This window comes from Sturnira hondurensis, unplaced genomic scaffold (genome assembly GCF_014824575.4).
Source record: "Sturnira hondurensis isolate 20B ecotype Veracruz unplaced genomic scaffold, ASM1482457v3 Scaffold0015509, whole genome shotgun sequence".
In the NCBI taxonomy this organism is placed as follows: Eukaryota; Metazoa; Chordata; class Mammalia; order Chiroptera; family Phyllostomidae; genus Sturnira; species Sturnira hondurensis.
Window position 1 is genome coordinate 12,862,577 of NW_028088140.1, and position 21,778 is coordinate 12,884,354.

The 21,778-nt window shown below is 40.0% G+C and overlaps 2 protein-coding genes and 1 pseudogene across 18 annotated transcripts in view; 1 reads left to right on the forward strand and 2 right to left on the reverse strand.

Moving 5' to 3' along the window:
• Positions 1 to 13,185, forward strand: part of RAD52 (RAD52 DNA repair protein) — a 33,594-nt gene extending 20,409 nt beyond the window's left edge. The window contains 6 exon segments of the mRNA XM_037064634.1: positions 1,797 to 1,978; positions 2,884 to 2,956; positions 9,935 to 10,131; positions 10,241 to 10,456; positions 11,929 to 12,101; positions 13,030 to 13,185. Coding sequence (XP_036920529.1) covers positions 1,797 to 1,978; positions 2,884 to 2,956; positions 9,935 to 10,131; positions 10,241 to 10,406 — 618 coding nt within the window. The 3' untranslated portion in view covers positions 10,407 to 10,456; positions 11,929 to 12,101; positions 13,030 to 13,185.
• Positions 5,064 to 5,622, reverse strand: LOC118999998 (60S ribosomal protein L17-like; annotated as a pseudogene).
• Positions 13,186 to 14,486: 1,301 nt separating the features above from the next.
• Positions 14,487 to 21,778, reverse strand: part of WNK1 (WNK lysine deficient protein kinase 1) — a 148,974-nt gene continuing 141,682 nt past the window's right edge. For 10 of the 17 annotated variants that reach the window (XM_037064798.1, XM_037064803.1, XM_037064800.1 and 7 more), the window contains 3 exons: positions 20,905 to 20,946; positions 17,888 to 18,075; positions 14,487 to 17,430 (listed from right to left, as the gene is read on the reverse strand). In XM_037064798.1, the coding sequence (XP_036920693.1) occupies positions 17,113 to 17,430; positions 17,888 to 18,075; positions 20,905 to 20,946 (548 nt within the window). In that variant the 3' untranslated portion in view covers positions 14,487 to 17,112. The remainder of the gene's footprint in view (positions 17,431 to 17,887; positions 18,076 to 20,904; positions 20,947 to 21,778) is intronic. The other 7 variants (XM_037064814.1, XM_037064801.1, XM_037064804.1 and 4 more) reach the window with 1 other exon arrangement.

A 21,778-nucleotide genomic window follows, 5' to 3' on the forward strand; every position in this document is an offset into this window, starting at 1 on the left:
GATTTCTCAAAAGAGACCTTACAGGCAAGAAGGGGCTGGAAAGAAGTATTCCAAGTCATGAAATCCAAAGACCTACAGCCAAGATTGCTTTATCCAGCAAAACTTTCATTTAGAATGGAAGGACAGATAAAGTGCTTCTCAGATAAGATCAAGTTCAAGGAGTTCATCATCACCAAGCCCTTACTATATGAAATGTTGAAGGGACCTATCTAAGAAAAAGAAGATAAAAAATATGAACAGTGCAAGGACAGCAAACTCACAGTTATTAACAACCACACCTAAAACAAAAGCAAACCAAGAGGACAGCTAGATCAGGAGTGGAACCATAGAAATGAAGAACACATGGAAGGTTAGCAACAGGGGAGTGGGAGGAGGAGAAGGGGGAAGAAGGTACAGAAAATAGCATAGATGGTAGGTAGAAAATAGATGGGGGGAGGGCGAGAATAGTGGGGGAAATATAGAATCTAAAGAACTTGAGACACGTGGTTATAAACTAAGGGGGGGAGAATGGTGGGGGAGGGAGTGTGCAGGTGGAGGGGAATGAAAGGGGGGAATAGAACAACTGTAATGGTATAATCAATAAAATATATATTAAAAAAATAAAAAATATATAAGCAAGTGGTTCTTTCATCATAAGAAATTTGACATTGTTTCTTCTTGAACTCATAGTTCCATTCTATTTCTCCACTAGCTTTTATCCTAATATCATATATATTTATCATTGAAGTCTTTTTTATTAATAACTTGATCATACTTCTCTGCCTCTGTGTGTGTGTATGTGTAAAAATTAATTTTTTTGGTAAATTTCCGGGCACCTGAGGGCTCTAAACAATAAAAAAATTTCTTAAAAAAAAAAAGCCCTGGCTAATGTAGCTCAGTGGATTGAACGCGGGCCTGCGTATCACATGATTTTGGTTCGATTCCCAGTCAAGGCACATGCCTGGGTTGCAGGCCAGTTCCCAGCGAGGGGACACATGAGAGGCAACCACACATTGATATTTCTCTCCCTCTCTCCTTCCCTTCCCCTTTAAAAATAAATGAATAAAATCTTTGAAAAAAATTTCTTCTGGATTGAGTTAATGTTACAAGTATTATTAGCACATAATTGACCACTCAATTTTGTTAATTTGAAAGAGAGACAGAACTTCATAAAAATGTTTATACTTAATAAAAATAAGATTTTATGGAAAATGCATTTCTTAATGATATGGGTGATGCTGTGGTTTTTTTCTTTTTGTTTAGTTTATATATCCATAGTTTAATATTATTCCTAGACAGAACATTCAGAATTAATTCTATTCTGACTTTATTTTTATGAACAATACTGAAAAAATTTATTCACATAAACTAGGAATAGAAAGAGTTTTATTATAGTGTCATTAATTTCTTTGAATGTTTTCTGAGTTATATTCCAAAATTATAGAGTGCAGTCACCAGGAATTACATTTAGTTTTCTAGGTGTAAACAACTTGATCAGCTCCACCTTCATTGTTGGTAAAAGTCAAAAATTGGGTAACATGTGACTTGCGAAAGGATTTTTCTGTCTGATCATTACAGTCTGTTAAATACAGTACTTAAAATTTTCCTTCAATTTGGTGTCCCAGGGTTTTTATATCTTTGGGTAGTGCACCTGAGTGAAAGGTGGGGTAGGTTGGATATGTGTGTTTTTTATGGAAAAGAGGAACTGGGAGAGAAGAATTGTCTTGACCACAGCTGCATTTCCAAGCAGATCAGGTCTAGGGAATAGTACTGGAGATTGATTCTCTGACCGCGCCCAGTCTGAGCACCGCCGTTAGAGGAAAAGAAGAGCTGTAGAGCCAAAGGCACAGCTGCAGCTTTTCATGTTAGACTTTGAACCCCTTTTCTACCTCCAGGATGGTTCATATCATGAAGATGTGGGCTATGGTATGTCAAAAGCATTGTCTTTGGAGAAGGCCAGGAAGGAGGCAGTGACAAATGGGCTGAAGTGAGCACTGAGGTATGCGCAAGGGGTCAGAGTCTACTCTGCTGCATTTCACTGCTGGTTTCAAAGCAGTTTTGGTTTCTTTCAAAAGGTAATATATTCACATTGTTCAAAAGTGGAAAAACTTAAGTCTGCCCTGCTTTCCTACTTACTCTCTTGTATTTTCCCCATGCTTCCCCATGCTTTGGTGTTCCCTTTTCGGAATAAGTGGTAGAATACTATGTTCTCTGTTTTGTACTTGATTTTGTATTCCCTTCTCTTCTACTTAGTAATGTATTTGGAGACTTTTCACATGGGTACACAGATAGCTTCTTCATTCTCTTTAACACATCTAAATACCTCCTAATTTTGCATATGTCACTTAGTTAACTTAATTATGTAGAGTGGGGTTATTAACCTCTTTGGGTCATAGATACCTTTGAGATTCGAGGTGAATTGGGTCACCAGAAAAATACATGTATAAACATGCACCAAAAATTTGAGGTGCCATGGTGTGTAAAGGAGTATGTGTATACCAAGCAAAGAACTTCAGTCTTGGAGGACTGTGCCCCTAATTGTGTGTGACTCCCTATTATTGGGGAATTGGAGCAGTCCTCAGGGAAAAAAATCTCTGCTCTGAAATTTGCGGTCCACATCAGGATGTAAAATGGGGTTTTGTGAATGGTTTTTTAGTATTTTGATATTCATTGCCTCTTGTCAAGGACAGTGATTTGTGACTGTTATGCCCACCCCTTATTCTGACAACCTAATCCTGTGCAGGAAGTGGCAGGTGCTCAGTAACCAGTGTTGAAGGCATATGAGGGCCCATTCTGCTGCTGCCATTGGGAAGCAGCATGCACAGAGTTATAGTTCTGTTCTCTGATACTCGCATATAACAATCCTCATCCCTGTTTCTTTTTTTTAAAATTTCTTATCCTTAGAAGCTTTGGCAATGCACTTGGTAATTGTATTCTGGACAAAGACTATTTGAGGTCACTAAATATTTGAGGCCAGGTATGTTAGAAATGAATGAATGGAACATATTGCAGTAAAGATCTAATTTCCTTGTGTCATGGGCCGAGTATTTGGGATTGAAGAGAGGAGTGAAGACTCAGCTGCTTAAAGGGTCTGCAGTATGTATTTCAGACTTCTTTAATTATCAGAGCTTGCAGGAACTCATCACTTTATTTCACAGCCGAAAAAAAACAAGCCTGGAGAACTCGTGTTACATCCCTCTCATACAGAGAGAGCTGTGGCTGGGAATGGGCCATGAACTCTTCACGGAGCATGTAGCCCTCATCAATGCCACTGTCATTTCTTAGGAACACTCAGAACCTGGATCCCCTGTTCATTCTTCTTGCTTTCCCTTAATTCTGGTGTCTTTCAGGTTTATACCTCTCTTGTTTCTGTTAATGCCTGTCCCATGAACTGAGCCTTTGCCTTTGGAGAATAGGGTCGGAGCATTCCTGTTGCCTGGCACAGGGCAGCTGCTTCCCCTGGCGTTCTCTGGGGTCCCTGCAGGGCTGCCACCTGGGCAGCACGCCCCCTCTTGTACTTGAAGGTTCTTCTTCTCGTGGTGCCCCTAATAGAGATGTGTGTCATTTGGCATCTGTCAAAACTCCATTTATTTCCTTTTAAAAATCGTTTCTTTTGTTTGTTTGTTTTAAAAGACTTTATTTATTTTTTTTAGGGAGAGGAGAAGGGAGGGAGAAAGACAGGGAGAAAAACATCGATGTGAGAGAGAAACATTGATTGGTTGTCTCTCATATGCATCCCAACTGGGGACCAAACCCATAACCCAGGCCTGCGTCCTGACCAGGAATCCAACCAGCAACATTTTGTTTTGCAGGATGATGCCCGACCAACTGAGTCACACTGGTCAGGGATTTGTAAAAGTCTTTTTAATACATTACTGTACATATCCAGTTTGCTAATATTTTGTTAGGGATTTTTGCATCTATGTTTGTAACAGGTGTTAGTCATAGTATTTTCTTTTTTATTGTTGTAAGAAACACATAATTAAATTTGCCACTTTAACCATTTTTAAGTGTACAGTTCAGTAGTGAAACAGATTGCTAGAACTCTTTTATCTTGTAATATTGATGCTCTGTACCCAGAAAACAACTCCCTCTTCTTCCAGCACCAATAACCACTATTCTACTGTCTGTTTCTAGGAATTTGACTACTTTAGATGCTCATATAAGTGGAAACACAGCTTTTGTCCTTTTGTGACTGGCTTATTTCACTTAGCATAATGACCTCAAGTTTCATCCACATTGTAGCATGTCAGAATTTCCTTCCTTTCAAAGGCTAAATAATATTCCATTGTATGCGTATAGTATCCTATTTTGGGGTTGCTTCTATCTCTTCACTGTTGTGAATAGTGCTACGGAGCATGTAGCCCTCATCAATGCCACTGTAAACATGGGTGTGCAAATACCTCTTCAAGGCCCTGCTCTCAATTCCTTTGGATACTATACAGAAGACAGATTGCTTATTCATTTCATAGTTATATTTTTGAGGAAATTCCATACTGTTTTCTATAATGGCTGTACCATTTCGCAGTTCAACTAAGTACGCCAGGGCTTCCATTTCTTTACATCCTCACCAACACTTATTATTTTCTATTTATTTATTTATTTATTTATTTAAGTTTTGATAGAAGCCTTACTAATGGGTGTGAGGTGATATCTTATGGTGGTTTTAATTTTCATTTCTCTGATGATTAATGATATTGAACATCTTTTCAAACGTTTATTGGCCATTTGTATGTCATCATTGGAGACATGTCTGTTCAAGTCCCTTGCCAATTTTTAAATGGGCTATTTGATTTTTTTTGTTGTTGAGTTGTACAGGTTCTTTATTTTATAATTTGGATATTAACACCTTATTGGAGATGTGATTGCAAATTTTTTCCCATTCCATAGGTTACCCTTGAAGTTTTCAAGTTTGATGTAGTCCCATTTGTATATTTTTGCTTTTTGTTGCCTATTTTTTGGTGTCAAATTCAATATGAGGTTTTTCCCTATTTTTTAAATGAGTTTTAGATTTTGGGGTCTTAAGTTTTAAGTCCTAAATCTATCTTGAATTAGCATTTATTAGCATTTATTTTATGCTGAATTTACTCCAGGGCCATAAGTTTTTGTTTCTTCAGTTTCTTCTGGGATATCATTTTCTTTTGAGCAACCTCCTCTTCTGGTTTAGGAACAGTCTGCTCCTTTTTCAGTAGGATTATCTCAATGTGCGCACAAGCTCTGTGAGTTCTGTGCCACATCTCGGCAGCTTTGTTCACCTGGATGTGCTCAATGGCCAGAGAATCTACATCCGAACCTTAAGTTCAGCATTGCTCTCTGCATTTTTAACGGTGTGCAGCCAAAATTCAGCACTCTTTTTGGGCCACCAACTCTGTGTCCAGCTCCAGTGTTTGGCCTGGGCTTACCTACTGACTTCACCAATGTATTGATGGAATGGGACACACTGCTTCTTTAAAGTGACATCTTTCAGATACTTGGTGGTTTTTCTGATATGCACACCCATGATGGCCTGGGCAGTTTCATGAGTCTTCTTAAAGTGAACATGAAGATTTGACCATCTGATTTGCATGATTTTGAGGGGGTTTCTGGGTCAAATGAATAGTGTACCATCTTCAGAGCTCAGGTTGTTGACAGGAAGAGATAGAAGTTGTTTTTGTATGTGATGTAAGATACAGGTCATTCTTTTCCACATGGATTTGCACTTTACCCAGCACCATTTGTTGAACAGATTCTTCTTTCCTTGTTGAGTGCTCTTGGCATGCTTATTGAAGATAATTTGATCCTATATGCACAGGTTTACTTCTGGGTCCTATATTCTTTTCCATTGGTCTATATGTCTGTCTTTATGGCAGTATCATAACATTGCTATGGTCATTTTGTTAATGGTTTTCTGTATCTTGTTGCTTTTTTGTTCCTCCTTCTCTTACCAAATTCCTTTGTGTTTTGTGTATTTTTTTGGTAGTGACATGATTAGATTTTCCCTCCTCATTACCTTTTGTATGTATGTGTATATTCTACAGATATTTTCTTCATGGTTACTATTTTAAAACATTTTAAAGTTATAGCATTTTATTCTAAGCTAATAACTTAAATTGCATACAAAACTCTAGTCCTTTACAACTTCTCCCCACCCATTCCACTTCATGTTACTGATGTTACATATTACATTTTTATATATTGTGTGTCCACTAACATAGATTTATAATTATAAAAGTTTTCATGGTTTTGAAATTATATTCTATATTCATAATATATTTTAACCTTTTAAATTTAAATTCTGTGTACCAAAGTGAAAATAATATAGGTTACTCTATCTGTTCATGTATTTACCTTTACTGGAGAAACTCATATTTTTATATTCTTTATGTTATTGTCTTTCATAGCTTTTCTGTTTTTTACTTTAAAAAATTAAGAAGTAATTGCCATATAACATACTAGTTTCAGGTGAACAATATAGTGATTCAATATTTGCTTATCTTGCAAAATGGTCACTGCAATAAGTCTAGTTACCATCTACCATCATTAGTTACAGTTGTTTTCTTATAATATTTAAGATTTACTCTTTTAGCAAATTTCAAATATACAATACAGAATTATTAACTATGGTCACCATACTGTACTTTATTTATTTTTTTATTTTATAACTGGAAGTTTGTACTTTTTAATTCACTTCATCCATTTTTGCCTACCTTTTACCTCTGGCAACCACTAATCTGTTCTTTTATCTATGAGCTCTGTGTTTTTTTCTTTCTTTTTAAAAAGATTTCATAAATAAGTGAGATTGGTATTTGTCTTTGTCTGACTTATTTAGCATAATACCCTCAAGACCTCTTCATGTTATCACAGATGGCAAGATTTCCTTCTTATTTATGGTAGATAACATTCCATTGTAGATATATACACACCTCATTTCAGGTGAAGCCAGGCTGTGAAACTAGGCTGGCTGCTACAGTGCATGGCCCAAGACTCACTGAGGCCAGCTGTTGCTTGTTTGAGATGATTTAGGAAGTTGTGAAGCAGGAGCCAAGACCGGCCATTCATGTGGAAAAGCAGCTCCCTGGGGATCTCCAGTCCGGTCAAACGTTGTTAGCCAGGTTGATGCAGTCTCAGATATGGCACCAGCTTACCAGCTCTGTGGGGGGACGGTTTAGAAAAGGGACAATGGCCTCTGCTCACCTTGAGGCAGACAGTTCAGTTCCTCCCTGTATGCCACTCGTGGCATACACCCAGCCACTCGTTTTTGCTGCTGGAAGTTGTAGGGGCTTATCTTCCTGGCACTTTAACCTTGGGCTGGGCCGTCTGGTGTGGACTGGGACTCCTTGATCCCGAGATATCCCTCCCAAATTTTTATCCATCACATGTGGGTGTGGAACCAGCCTGGTCAGCATCAGCATTTGTTTTATAGTCTGTTTTGTCTTATATAAGTATTGCTAGTACAGCTTTTGTTTTGTTTCTATTTGTATGGAATGCCTTTTTCCATCCCTTTACTTTTAGTATGTTGTGTCTTTGGATCTGAAGTGATTCTCTTGTAGGCAGCATATGTAGGGGTCTTGTTTTCTTATCTATCCGGCCACCCTATACCTTTTGATTGGAGCATTTAATCCATTTACATTTATGTAGTTAGTGCCATTTTATTACTCATATTTTTGGTATTTTATTGTCTTCTTATAGATGTCTCTTCAGCATTTCTTGTAACTCTGGTTTGGTGGTGATGAACATCTTTAGCTTCTTCTTGTCTGGGAGCTCTGGAAGGTTGTTTTGGTTGCCTGTTGGACATGGTGCTGTGGCCCCTCAGCTGGGCACTGGACTCTCATAGAGGCGTGTTACCTACCTCAGTGTCTCCGTAGGGAAAGGAGGGCCTGGAGGCTTCCTCGTCTTCCATGTTTCTGACATCACTCTCTATTTCTTTTCTACTCTCATTTTTAATGAATTTCTTAAATGATACAAAACATACACAGAGAAAACTGTATAAATCATAATGGCACAGCCTGATAAATTTTTAGACATCAACCCATTTGCGTCCCCAATAGAGAAACAAACGTTACCAAAAGCCCAAGTCCCCTTCCCCCTCCCATTCACTACCTTGAGTTTCTCTTTTCAAATGTGACTGCTGTCCTAACTTCTCTCTGACTTCTAGCCTCATAGATTATTTTTCCTGTTTTTGAATTTTATGTAAATGGAACTGTACAATGCAAGCACTATAAAAATTGCAGTATTAGAGATGTAGACAAGTACACGTCATAGAAGGTTCAGCTCGACAAACTCCCAAACTGGGCACATGTGTGTTCTCAGCACCTGAGCTGACAAAGGGTTGCCAGAATCCCAGAAGTCTCAGTTGCATCCCCTGCAGTAACTGCCAACCCCTCCTTTCATTACTACCCAGGAAAAACACTTTTAACAAAAATGAGTTTTGATTATTTTGTACTTTTTGGAATCAAACAGTTTTGTGTTTGGCTTTCATTCAACATGTTTATGAGATCCATTCATATTGTTTGTAGCTTTTTCATTGCTGTGTACATTTCTATTGCATGGGTGTCCCATAATTTCTTTCCCATTCTGATTTTAATATACCTTTGAGATTTTGTAGCTTTTGGTTTTGAAGGGGGCTGCTATTAGCATTCTTGTACATGCCTTTTGGTGCACATACACGCATATTTATCTAGGGAATGATCCGGTCGGGTCAGAGGGTAGGCACACAGTTTCAGTAGAGTCTCCCAGTTATCTGATGCGGTGCACTGAGTTGCATGGGCACATTGAAGTATATTAGTGGCTCCGTATCCTCAGTGGCACTTAGCATTGTCAGTCTTTTAAATTTTTTTTCAAAGCCCATTTCTTACTTTTTCCAATTTTTTTTATTATGGTAAAATATACGTAACAAAATTTACCATCTTAACCATTTAAAGGTGTGCAGTTCAGTGGTAATAGAGACATTCATTATGTTGTACAAACATTACTACCATTTACCTCTAACTCTTTTTATAAGATGGAAGACTATCACTAAATAATAGTTGCCCTCTCCACTAATCCTGCAACCCCTGGCAACCACCAGCCTGATGGTGGCCACTCTGTGCACCTCATACAAATCAAACCATGTGTTTTTGTCCTTCTGTGACTGGCTGTTTTCCTGAGCATAAGGTTCTCCATCCACACTGTAGCACAAGCCATTGCTTCCTGACCTATGCGTTTACTTTCTGTTGTAGATAAGGAATTTCATTTTCAGGTTATTTCTATCAAAAGGTAGTCAATTCAATCCCTCATTTTCAGTTATTGTACCAGCATCCATATTATCAACTGAGAGAGAAGTTCTTCCAAGTGAGAAAGCTCTCACTTGCTGTAGTGTTCATGGCTTGTTAGTAAAACAATCTGCCATGTGCTATGAGGCCCCGATCTTACTTCTCCCATCCTGTGGTGTGGGAACAGCTCCAAGGGGAAGCTTCCCTCCAGTCTTGGCTCACAGCCTATACCATTGCTTTCCAGGTTTTCTTCTTCTTGTCATTTGAAGAAAACTTAATTATGGCACAGCACATCTGGGGTTTTTCCTGTGATGAGTTGTATTTATAGGTGGAAATTCTGGCAGAGAGAGCAGAGAAGGTATAGGCTGCCACAACCACTGTGTGATAATTTCCACTAAAAAGAAGAAAAGGAAAGAGGTAAAAAATAGCACCAAACAGATTCAGTTGCCAAGGAAAGACTTAAATTAGATTTTACAGACCATTTACTGTAAATCAAAACTAAGAATTTTTAATCAAAATTTCATTAACGAAGTAAAATTATTTTACTCCTCATTTAATTAAAAGCATTACTTGAAGTGTTGGATCTTTTGTCTCTTCTCAGGACCTGGAAGGCATGATGGATAAAAGATTGTCAAATGCTGTTTTCTAGGACTCCAGATCTTTAAGGCAGGGGGAGGGGAGGAGCAGTTGGAAGAAGTATCCACCCCCCTCTCTTCCCTTGTTAGTTACCTCTTGAAGTGGATTTTACTAATGCAAAGAGACAAGATTTCGAACCATCTGTGGAACAAGCAAGATACAGCAGCTGCCAACAGAACATGGCTGTGGGACCCCCAAAACCACTGGAGATGACCTCCCCTTGCCGACATAGCCACTCAGACGATTCCTACATTGTGATACAGGGAGACAGGGACAGCAGCTCCTGGTAGGAGGTTGAAGTTCCCCACTTTCCTCTTCTGCCTTCTCTACCCTCAGAGCCATCACGTTTGTTTGTGTGGTCTCTCAGGAAGTGGGTGTTGTTTATTCTAACTCAGGAACTCATTCCCACCCGTCGCTCTTCTGATGCATAAGCTTGGCGTCCTCTGCTATGAGGAGGAATGCCACCTACCGGTGGAAGCTCCGGCAAAAGCAGTTGCAGCAGCAGTTCCGGGAACAAATGGAGAAACAGCAGCAAGTTCAACTATCTGCTCCATCCATTGAAAAGAAGAATCAGGGTTTGTGAGAAGGATGGGGGCAGAGGCTCCAGGGAGGTGTACTCCACGTGGGGACTGCTTGTCAACCGAGTCCCGATCCCCTGCCCAGTGTGGTTTGGTCCAAGCCAGAGCTCAGTAGGCCTTCCCTCAAATTACATACGGGATAGATGAATCCAAAAAAATTAAGAGAGTAAAACCCTACCATATATTTCCCCATTTCTAAAAACACCAAGGAAATGGGCCTTGACAAAACCTAGAACTAGAAATTTCATGGTACAGAACTTCTGCTGCATTTTCTTTGGCCGTCTCTGTCTACATCACAGAGCCTTTCTGAGCTGTCTGACTATAAGGCAGATTTGCTTATAAGGGTAGTGGAGGCCCTGGCAATTATGTATCTATGAGCTTTAGTGTATATCAGGTCCATATTCAGTGGGAGCTGCACACAGAAGTTATTTTTGGTCTTCCCCTGAGAGTAGAAACAGGAGGGATAATCCCAGAATAATTGGATTTTTGCCCAGCTTTTCCGTAAGAATTATGAAAAGTTCATTGAGGACTTGATTTCATTAATAGTTCCCTCAGCACTGAGGCTGAAATTGATATGGGGGGAAAAAACAATGTATTGTGGTGGAGATGTTCTTTGTAAGAATTATTCTAGATATTTACTGTATTTTGCTGTGTATAATGTGTTCCCATGTATAATGCATACCTATGTTTTTGGCCTAAAGTTCTAGGGAAAAATCTTTTAATTCCAACTTTTATTTATTTATATTTAGATACTTGTTTTTTGTATTATAAAGGAATTTTAACACTTATTTTTGAACATACTATGGTACAAGAAATTTTATAACAAATAATTACAAAACATAAGAACACATACAAGGTATTTTAGGTACTAGCCATGTGTATAATGAATGCACATCCTTATTTTTCCCTCAAAAATTTGTGCTAGAAGTGTACATTATACAAGGCAAAATATGGTAGCTTCCAAACCACTGCCAAAGTCTGGGGTGGTGGGAGATTGAGGGTGGAGAGTCCTCTAGGCCTTTCCTTACCCGCATGACCAGTTACTGTTTCTATTGTTTTTTTCTATATTGAATTTCTATTAAAGATTTTCTTGGAACAAGGGTTATAGCCCTAAGAAGTGTTCTAGGAACCTTCTGTTGCTGCTAAAGGAGAAAACAGCTGTTTTCCCCCAATTTGGTAGGAAGGAAAAGGTTTTTCTTAACAGGTAGGACTGGAATGCAGGAATCTTGAGTTCTGCTGCTGGCTGTGCTGTGAACCAGTGTAACACTAGACAGCTTTGCACTTCTGAACCTGCTCCCTCTGAGTTCTATGGTCTCTCTCTGTGTGAACTGTAGCAGAGCCACCAGTACCTCCTTTGAAACATGGCACTTTCAAAGTGGAGGGTGCAGAATCACTCATGGAGAGTCACTTCCCTGAAGGTCAGTAGGGGCTAAAGAAATGCTAAGCACGAATCAGGAAATACCTGTGAAGTGCTTGTAAGTTACTGTGTTGAATACCTCTGGTAGGGGACAGTGTTGTCAAGCCTCTGTCTAGACCAGAACCCCAGCAGACTGCTGCCATAACAGTCCAGAACAACCAGATGGTGACCCAGAACAGGACCCCACAAAGCCTTTGCCAGCAGAATTTGCAAGCAAAATTTGAACTTTGGCATCTCCAAACTCCCAACATTAACATACAGGTAGCAGTGTTTTAGGAACAAAAATTGAAGGGACAACCTGGGCTTAAACCTATGAATTTTAAAGAATAACATTCTATTTAAAAAGTAGGATAAAATCATGACAGAGTAAAAGAAGTGTAACAAACTCAAAACTATCAACAACTGAACCTAGAAACTAAGCAAGCAACTAGAACAGGAACAGAATCACAGAAATGGAGATCACACGGAGGGGAGTGGGAGGAGAAGTGGGGAGAGGTACAGAGAATAAGAAGCATAAATGGTAGGTAGAAAGTAGAGGGAGGGTAAGAATAGTATAGGAAATGTAGAAGATGAAGAACTTATATGTACAACCTATGGACATGAACTAGGTAGGGGGGATGCTGGTGGGAGGGGGGATGCAAAGGGGGATAAAGAAAAAAATGGGACAACTCTAATAGCATGATCAATAAAATATATTTAAAAATAAAAAAATAGAAGATAATTGGTGTGAGAGCCAGAACTTGTCCTTTGAGGTCCCAACTTGAGCCTTTGATGGTAGTGGGAAGTTCTAGGGCACGGGTGTCAAACTCATTTTCACGGGGAGTAGGGGGCGGTGAATGTAACTTCTACTCCTTAACTGTTAAGGAATAGTTACATTTATACAGTCCTAAAATTATTTTGGCTCCTTGAAGGCAACCTCGAAGCTGATGTGCCTCCCCATGCCCCAGAAAATGAGTTTGACACTGCTGCTCTAGCGTGATAGCATCAGAGCTTTCCCAGTGAAAAGTGGGCTATTGTGATTATTAGTGAAACGATCTAGACAACTTAACAGAGGGATATCGTCCTCATAAAAATTTCCAGGTTTAGGTTTTTAAATTTGGCTCGTTACTTAATACAGTTCAGAAATTACTAGCTGTGAGTTGACTTTAAAACCAAGGCAGCTGTATCTTAATAGCTTTTTCTTTCATAGACAACTGTGATTCCTATAGAAAGAACCAGGACATGAAAAAAAGGAAATTGGATCCATCTTAAAACTCAGGTCACATCTCTGGATTGCCAGAGAAAACTGCTTTTTGGCCATGGGATTATGCATCATTCCTAGGGGATGAGCTTTATTTCCAAGGATTCACTTGCTTCATTCTGAACTTTTGCAAAGAATTTGACTATTGGAACCTATTGCTGATAAAGCTGAGCAGATGGAAAATAAGTACTTTTAAAAAGTTTGTCACACACTGCAGTAGGCTTTGGAGAGATTAAATACCCTTTCTCGGGCTTTTGAGGGTCTTTTTTATTCCTAACTATTGTTAATAAATGTGTAACTTTTAGGACTCATGAGTGGCTACAAGTAATATAAGCACCAACTTTTAATTTTTTTTATTTCTTACTGTATTTTTTCCCATTACCAATTATCCCCCATATCCTCTTTTAAACAACTACATTAAACTATTGGAGTGATCTCTGCCTTCTTTCAGAACTTTAGGGCACCAAGTCCTAACATTTCCCACATGAGGACTGTGCATGATGCTCAGAACAAAGCCCACAGTGGGGTTTTAGTAGTGCTGTGCATCAATCAGTCCAGCCTGTCATCCTCATCTGTAACAATTCCCTTGTTTAATTAAGGAAACAATGATCTAAGGCCTAAGAAAGAGATTTCAAGAGCACAAAATAAATCCATTACTTTGCAACAAAATAAAAAATGTAAGTAGCTGTTTTTATTTTCCTATTTCAGATATGATACTACCCACTTGAACATAAATTGTTTTTCTGTGGTGCTCAGTAGATGTTTTATAGTTCTTTCTCTTAAATAATGAGTTTGCTAGTTTACTTTGTTTTAAAAGACTTTATTTTTAGAGAGGGGAAGGGAGGGAGAGAAACATCAATGTGTGGTTGCCTCTCTCGTGCCACCTACTGGGGAAACCTGGTCCACAACCCAGGCATGTGCCCTGACTAGGAATCAAAACAGTGACCCTTTGGTTCGCAGGCCAGTGGGTGCGAACAAATCTACTCAATCTACTGAGCCACACCAACCGGGGCACAAGTTTACTTTTTAAGATGCTTTTTCAGCTGTATCTCTCATCTAATCTTGAAGCACTGGCTTTCACTATTTTTTGTTTTTTGATAACAGACCCATTTGTGGGAAGCGGGGAATCTGAGGCAAGGAACTCTTAATGCACAGAAGACAGTCAGCCATTTCTACTCCTTGGGAAGATGAAGAGGCAGATTTGGCCAGTCAGTCATCTTTTGATTTCAATAGCCTTACCATCTTCTTCAGACTAAATACCATTTTGTCTGCAGTATAACCTCATTTCAGATCAGAATTGACACTAAAAACAGTTCTTGAAGTTAGGAATCCACTTGTAAATTGCACACAAAAACAGAGCTAATGAAATCATGAAAAGGAACTGGCTGGAAATGAAACCTCACAACTTAACAAAGCAAGTTTGGTTTATTTGAATGGTTTCATTAAATAAGTCTACAAAAGTAACAAACTGAAGCACAAAGTGCAATCTTACAAGAAGCGCAACACCCAGAGTTAGTGCAAAATGTACAATTAACGGCTGCAGAGAAACCCAAGGTTTAAATTCAGTTTATTCATTTTTTAAAACAGTGTACATTGTTAAATAATGTAAGGAAAACATTTATAATTCAGAAAGATCTTTTTTTAATGTGGAAAAAAGATACTCAAAGTGTACTATTAACACAAAAATAATTTAAACATTTCAGTAGCACTAGTTCATTCCTCTAGGCTTCAGTTATTTCATCCACAGGAGGGAAAAAATCGACAGTAAATAAAACCAGTTCTTTTTTGTGAGTGAAGAGATCTCAACACTATTAAACCAAAATAACAAACAATGTGCTGCATTTGGTTTGCTCGTTTCCCTAGTAGAAAGTATTGTTTTATTTGTCTTAGGTGGTCTGTTTCTTATTTGGCCACCTTCTTTGTTCTAGCCTTACTCTTACCATCTCCCCAAGAATTTTAAGCAGAGGATAAGTAAACAATTTTGAAGAAGGGCTTGAAAGTCACACCCTGTTTATTTCTACATTGCTAAAATCTTCGGCTTTCATTTGTGTCTTTGGGGCTGAGGCTAACTTACAGAGACAGGGCCCACAAAGGAACAACAGGATAGGAGGAGAGGCAACCACACTCTTCCTAATGCAGTTATTCCTGGGATGTGCTATTGAGGTGGGTAAGAGTCGTTAGACTATGTCAATTCCCCAACTCAAGAGTTAAGACAAGAAGCACCCCCAAAATTAAGAGTCCTAGCTTCCCCCCATCTTCTGAGATAGTAAAGATCCCAACCTAGCCAATTAGAGTATTTCCTGAAAGCTCTGAAAACAACAGAACTGCCCATTACAACTAGGCATAGCTAAATAATACTGGTTGGTTGCAGTTATTAATTAAGGAGAATATTTGTTAATATGAACTGTGAGAATATCAGTTGCAATTGCAGAAATAAAGGTGGCATGAGAGATGTGATCCGGCAACCATCTGAACATTTTATATAGAAGAGCAGGAAGAAAAAGCATTCTTTCTGACAATGCTTAAATCAGATGTGGGTCCACTTTTTGCAAAAAGATACAGTACCCTCGAGCTGAGAAATGCCTGGTACATTTGCAATAGGAGGAAAGCAATGCAAACAGTCCTTAGAGTGCCTTTCTCCATCTATGACTTCCCACTATCACGTTTCCCAGCTTCAAAACCAGCTCCCACCTGCTTCTCTTTATATTCAGCCATTTCTTCTAGGTCTGTTCAAGCCCAGCTCAAATGAGTAAGGCCATGACACCCACTGGCCAGGCATCACATATCTTTTAAACAAATACGTTCTCCCACTTTTAGTCTTTTTCTTTCACTTACTGAAAGTTTTACTTTCACATAGCACCTTACTCTTCTCAATTGTCCAATTTTGTCCCAACACCCCTCCTCGAACACTTTCTGCTTTTAACCACTGATGTCAACTTAGCTTCTCACCCTGCTCATCTTACACCTGCTCTAGACAAAATTATTAAATGACTTTATTAAAAAAATCTTTCAATTTCCCTTTGGCATCATCCACTGCTGGGGTCACGTGGACCTAAGATTTCCTTCCATATGCCCTTTGCTGATCTGGGGTCTGATGAGAAGTTGATGCTAATGGCAGAAGCAGTAAGTCCAAGGCACTAAAAAATCCAGCAAGCAATACTGGTTGAACAGAAGTATTCAAGTACAGTAATTTATACAGTTTTACATTCACATTTATTTATCTAATACAATGGAAGTACAAAGGAAAAAGTTAAAGTGTCTCAACAAGTAAAGGACAGAGCTAGCTTTTTTTCCAACTTTTTAAACCTTTAATATTTTCATCTTAAAACTACTGTTGTCCAACAACATTTATATATCACAGTGTTTCCACATCAAAACTGATGGCAAGTTACATGTCCGCAGGGAACTTTTTTTTCCTAATTGCTAATGCTGCAGGCAAAGCTGCTAATATCATTTGCTTAAAGCACTAATGACTTATCATAAGAAAGGGTTGAAGCCTCAGTCTCCTAGTGTTTTTCACTGGGTTCTAAAGTGAGAAAAAAAAGAAAGAAAAACAAGTGGGGACTGGGTAGGGAACAGGGCAGGAAAGAGCCCAGTATTTGTTTTGTCTTGTGGTTTAGATTTTTGAGGGAATAGGGACTGGGGGTGGGTGTCCAGAAAAGAGCTCCACCCACTTGAAAATACAGAAGGGTTTTGGTTTTCCCTTGAGTGCTCTAGTAGCTTTCTGATAAAGCCTTTCTCTTTGCTAGCCCTCGCTGTGGGTGCAGGAAACAGGGACACACAATCTGAAGACGCCTCACCACAAGCAAGCTGCTCTTTCCTTCTTGTCCACTCCAGTTGATGGCAAAGGGGGAGGAACACTTTCCATCCTGAGGGCTCTAAGCAGTACCAAAAACATTCCTTTCTGGCAAGAAATAATTAGTTAAATGCAGCACTAGTAGTTAGCAAGTAATCAGTTAAATGCAGCACTAGTAGTCAGCACTCCCTCCTCTCCTGCCCCCAGATCTGCTCAGTTAATGTCTCTAGGTCTGACTAAGTGGTCCTCAGGTTGGAACCTGGGGGATTGCTGATGGATTTTTGCAAATTGCTGATGTTGAAATTTTGTAAGGAGGCAGTCCCCACAGGCTGGAACTGCCCAAGCGGCTGTGGTGTGGGGCCACCGGTCCCACTCCACTGAGTGTTAAAGGGTGGGGCTGGAAAACTGTACTGCTGTGGTGGGCACATAGACTTGGTGAAGTGACCTAGAGAGGTAGCTGATGCTGCAGAAATGGGGGCAGAGCCACCCAGATTTGAGGTCATGGAGATGCACAGCTGACCAGGTGCAGAAAACTTCCGTGCCATCCCAGGGCCCTGAAAACAAAACAACTCATTGTAAAGTATGGTATGAGCATAACATGCATCAGTGTGAAACAGACAGTACTAAAATATAATTTTGCAACCAGGACTGTTGTAATCTTATGAAACCTTTCCATTATTATGGCTCTTAACACTTTCCAAACAGGGTGAGGATAACTATTCTGACAGGAAGTGGGAGGGGTCATGCATGTGTGTATGCGTGGGCTGTGGTTCAGGGCATTAAAGGAAAAGGTAAGAAAAAATTGAGTTGCCCAATAGGGAGAGAAGGATCCAGGTAAGGAAAAATTAAAGGCTACCTAGGTGATTTTTGTTTCCTTGTTTTTCTAAAAGTGTTAAAATTAAACAATTAAACACTAAAGAAGGTCATGGCCTGAAATGTTAAGCACTGGGCCAGGTAGTTTCTACCGCCTCCAACCCAGATGTGCTAAGTGACACAAAAGGGAAAACTTACCTCGTAATTTGAATGTCCTTTGCTTCCTCTCCTGCCTGAAAGATTCATGGCATCGCGGGCCCAATTGTCTACCAGCTTGTGCAGGTCATCTGTGAACGTGCCCTTCCTGCTGGAGGTCAGGGCAGGAGGCTGGGCTTGGGTGGCCTGGCTGTTCACTGTTCCCCCAACAGTGTTTGTGCTGCTGGTCCCTAGAGTTAGAAGAAGCAACAGAATATAACCATTAAAAGGCATGTGGAATTTAATTTAATGAACAGGAAGAACGTCAAAGAATGATGACTGGCAAGCCACAGAATGGGGAGAGGATGGACTAGGAAGCCATGCAAGAAAGGAAGGAAGAGTCCAAGGTCTTACTTAGCCAATGCTTTGGCAGAACAGGTAACAAAACCAGATTCTCTTCAGGAGCTGCAGGAAGGCCAAACAACTCAGGATGATGGTCGGCACAGAGGCAGGGGCCTCTTTCAGCCCATTCACACGGCATCTCAGAGTACTAAAGTTTACTGCCAGAGATCGCTCCCAGCATCGTATTGATGAGGGAAGTGTGGGAGGGTCAGTGAGGCTGGTTGCTCTAGAATGTTGTGGAATGCAGGGGAAAACAAGGTGATTTCTTGAGTACTTGGGCAGGATTCAAGTAGGAGTTAACAGAATGTAAAAGTAGGTGCTTGACCAGGAAAAGAAAGGTTTCCCAAACCATATTGACACTGGGATAATCTTTAGCCATTCTCTAGTAGAAAGAGGTGGTGGTCTAAGAGAAACAGCGAGCTCTGTTAAAAAAACAAACAAACAAACAAAAAAACCTTCCATCCGGACCCAAATTTGTGAACATAAACTTGGGAGGAATTAAGGCTTCAGCCTGTCCCAATTTTCTATGAGTAAAGGCCCAAGATTGCTTGCGAGGAAAGTTTATTGTGTGCCTGAATCTTTCAACTCCAGGAAGGCAAGCTATTCCTGAAGATGACCTAAGTTTCAACTGGTTCATGGATTCTCAGCCCTTCCACCAGCACCTCTTCCCAGAAGAGTGAGCACTCTCATGTGGAAGCAACGGGAACATTCAGCTGAGGTAGGAGTGCAAAGGGGAGGGGGAAGCTTTGAGGTATGATGAAGGAATTCTATTTCTATGGTTTGATGAGAAAGAAAGGAGTCTGTATCCTGCCTGATTTTGGCTCTGCTGGAGGGCACACTGAAGACAGTGCGGAGAGGCAAGTTTTAGGGAAGAGGGAAAGAAGAATCATGGTCTTATTTTTTTACTCTCATCCCCATTTTCTTACCAAGTTTCACATTTGCTGCAGAATAAATAAAAAGTACTGAAGTTGTGAATCACTAGGCCTTAAGATATCCAAGTAATGCTGGGGACTCAATAAATGCATACATTTTCCGGCTTTCAAGGTCAAAGCAGCACCAGAGCGCAGCAGCATACCTGAAGCAACTCTGCCATTGAAAAGCCCTTTATAATCCATTGCTGGCCAAGTTTACACCACACTACTCAGGGAATGGCACACACAAGCATGTCTGTACTCCAGTAACAACTAATTCTGAGGTAAAGCTGCAAAGGAAGGTCACATGCTTCTTAATACCAAGGCAAGACACAGAACTGCTACAGTGTGTGTATTAGTTCCCTCTCAGAGCCCACTAGAGCCACAAGGGGATGGCTATTGCACACAGTGTGAAGGGAAGACTAATTTCCCCGACGGTACAGGACTCCCAAGTGGACAACTGGACAAGCACAGGAAACAGCCTTCCTCGACTCACAGGAGGGAGACAGTCTCACAGGAGGGAGACAGTGGTGGGGTGGGAAGCAGAGGCAGTGAGGATGGCAGTCGTTACAGTGAAACCCAGAAGGCAAGCAGATCGCATGCATCCTGCTTGAATGATTACTGCTTGGTGAGCTTGATGAGACGATCAAAACAAAAACAGAAATTATCCCAGGTGAGCAGAGCTGTCAAAAGCCAAACACAAGAAGCTCTGTAGAGGTGAACACAGCTTACTCACAAAGCTCGTGCTGGGAGTCATACCTCTCTGGTCTCATGCTCGTCACCTTTCATGCTGTGAGGCCCCTTTATAACCAAGTTTAATTTTTCATTTTAATTGCATTATACAATATTGGATTCTGAAAGTGGGGCCTATACCACAAGGAAAAGTCAACCAAACAGCTGACCTTCTTATACTGGCTTTTGAAAACAGACCTTTCCCTTAAAGAAGGAAACAAACATATCCCTTTCTCACCAGAAAGTAACTTCTGGAAAAAGCTGCCTATAAAAACTAGGAGGACACATAGTGCATTTAGTCCATTTTAGTGATAAAGTGTTTAAGAACATCTGTAATACAGATATTTCTGGGAACACCGTGTGCCTTCCAGCATATACTGACTTACCTTTAAACCGTTCTCAGTTTTGCTGAAAACCTCTAAAAAGTAGAGTAAGGCTTCACAACCAAAAATCTGTTTTTCCATTTTCTCATGCCATACCCACCCTCATGTTGCCAGAGCCTAGTAACGATAGCCTATCAGTAACCACAACTTACTGCCCAGTATATCCCAAGTAGAATGTTCTGGATGACCCTCTAGGTGGCCTGCAGGGTTGGTGAACCATCTGCACTTTAATGAGAGGCCATCAATCTAAGAAGCCAAACTTGATAAAGTTGTGTTTCCTGCCTCACCAACCTAGCAGACAGGTACGCTTGGCCACTGCTGATTTTCCAGTGGCCGGCACCTATTTGTTGACTCCTTTTCCAAAGGAGTCAGGAATCCTCGGTCTCTGTGTGCATATCCATTGGCACATCAGCCATAAACTGTCACAGAGGTAGGCTCACAGGGGTCACCACTGAAAACACTGACTGTGAGGTGATTTCTTAATCTGGAAGGATAGCCACTGGTCAGCAATTAAGCATGTTAAAGAATATATTAGAAAAGGGTGCAGAACTAGAGAGTTGGAAGTTGGAATGAAGCTTCAAGGTTCAAAGAGCTCATAGGTAATAAGCTTTGCAATCAAGGACCAAAAGTAACAGAAAAAAAAGATAATTACTACAGAGCTGGTTGCAAGGACAGACTTTTTTCACCATCTTCCCTGAAGCACAAAGAGAAAGCAATGTGTTAAAAATAAAGAAACATCGGTATAAAATACTTAGAATCTCCAAACAGCACACAAAGTCCCAGCAAGAGAAAGCAGGAGGGGAGACAGACTGGTAGGACCTGGAGCCCTTGCCAGAGATGTAGTTCTACGGGATGTACCTTCCTGGCTGTTAGCCTTAACTTGGTTATCTGATTGACTGTGGTACCTGGCTGACAGAAGCTGAGTTTCCAATACCCAATCTTTGTATCTAAAAGAGTAATGCCCTGCATCAAGGTTCTGGGATGGGGAGGTACTCTGGTCTCTCGGATCTCACCGCTGCTTGAATTTCAAATACCCAAGCAGTCTTTCTATTGACCCTGTCCCACTTTCTGTTTCTCCTGCTGGGCTGTTAAAAAGCACTCAATTAAATGCATTAGCAATTCTACCATAGTAGGCTGACACTGTTACAGTTTTCACATAATTTAAATTGGCTAATATATTTCCACATCCTAGACATACATACTAACGCTTTCCCCTCTAGAAAGATCTTTAAGAAGTATATGGAAAACAAGCAACTTTTGAACATAAATAAAGCATTAGGGCAAGCCATGCTTCTAAACCATTATCTATTTTGAGAGCATAAAATAATGCATTCAAAACTATTAAAACCTCCATGCCTATAAACACCAGTTTTTCCTTCTCACATTTGCTCTAATCTGTCTTTTGAAATCTGTACACCAAGGCTTATAAAATATATACTGATGTGCCTTCATCAGATGTCAGGCCTCTCATTTTAGACCCAAAAGGAAGAAGTAAGAATTAATATTATGGAACACTTTCATTTGAA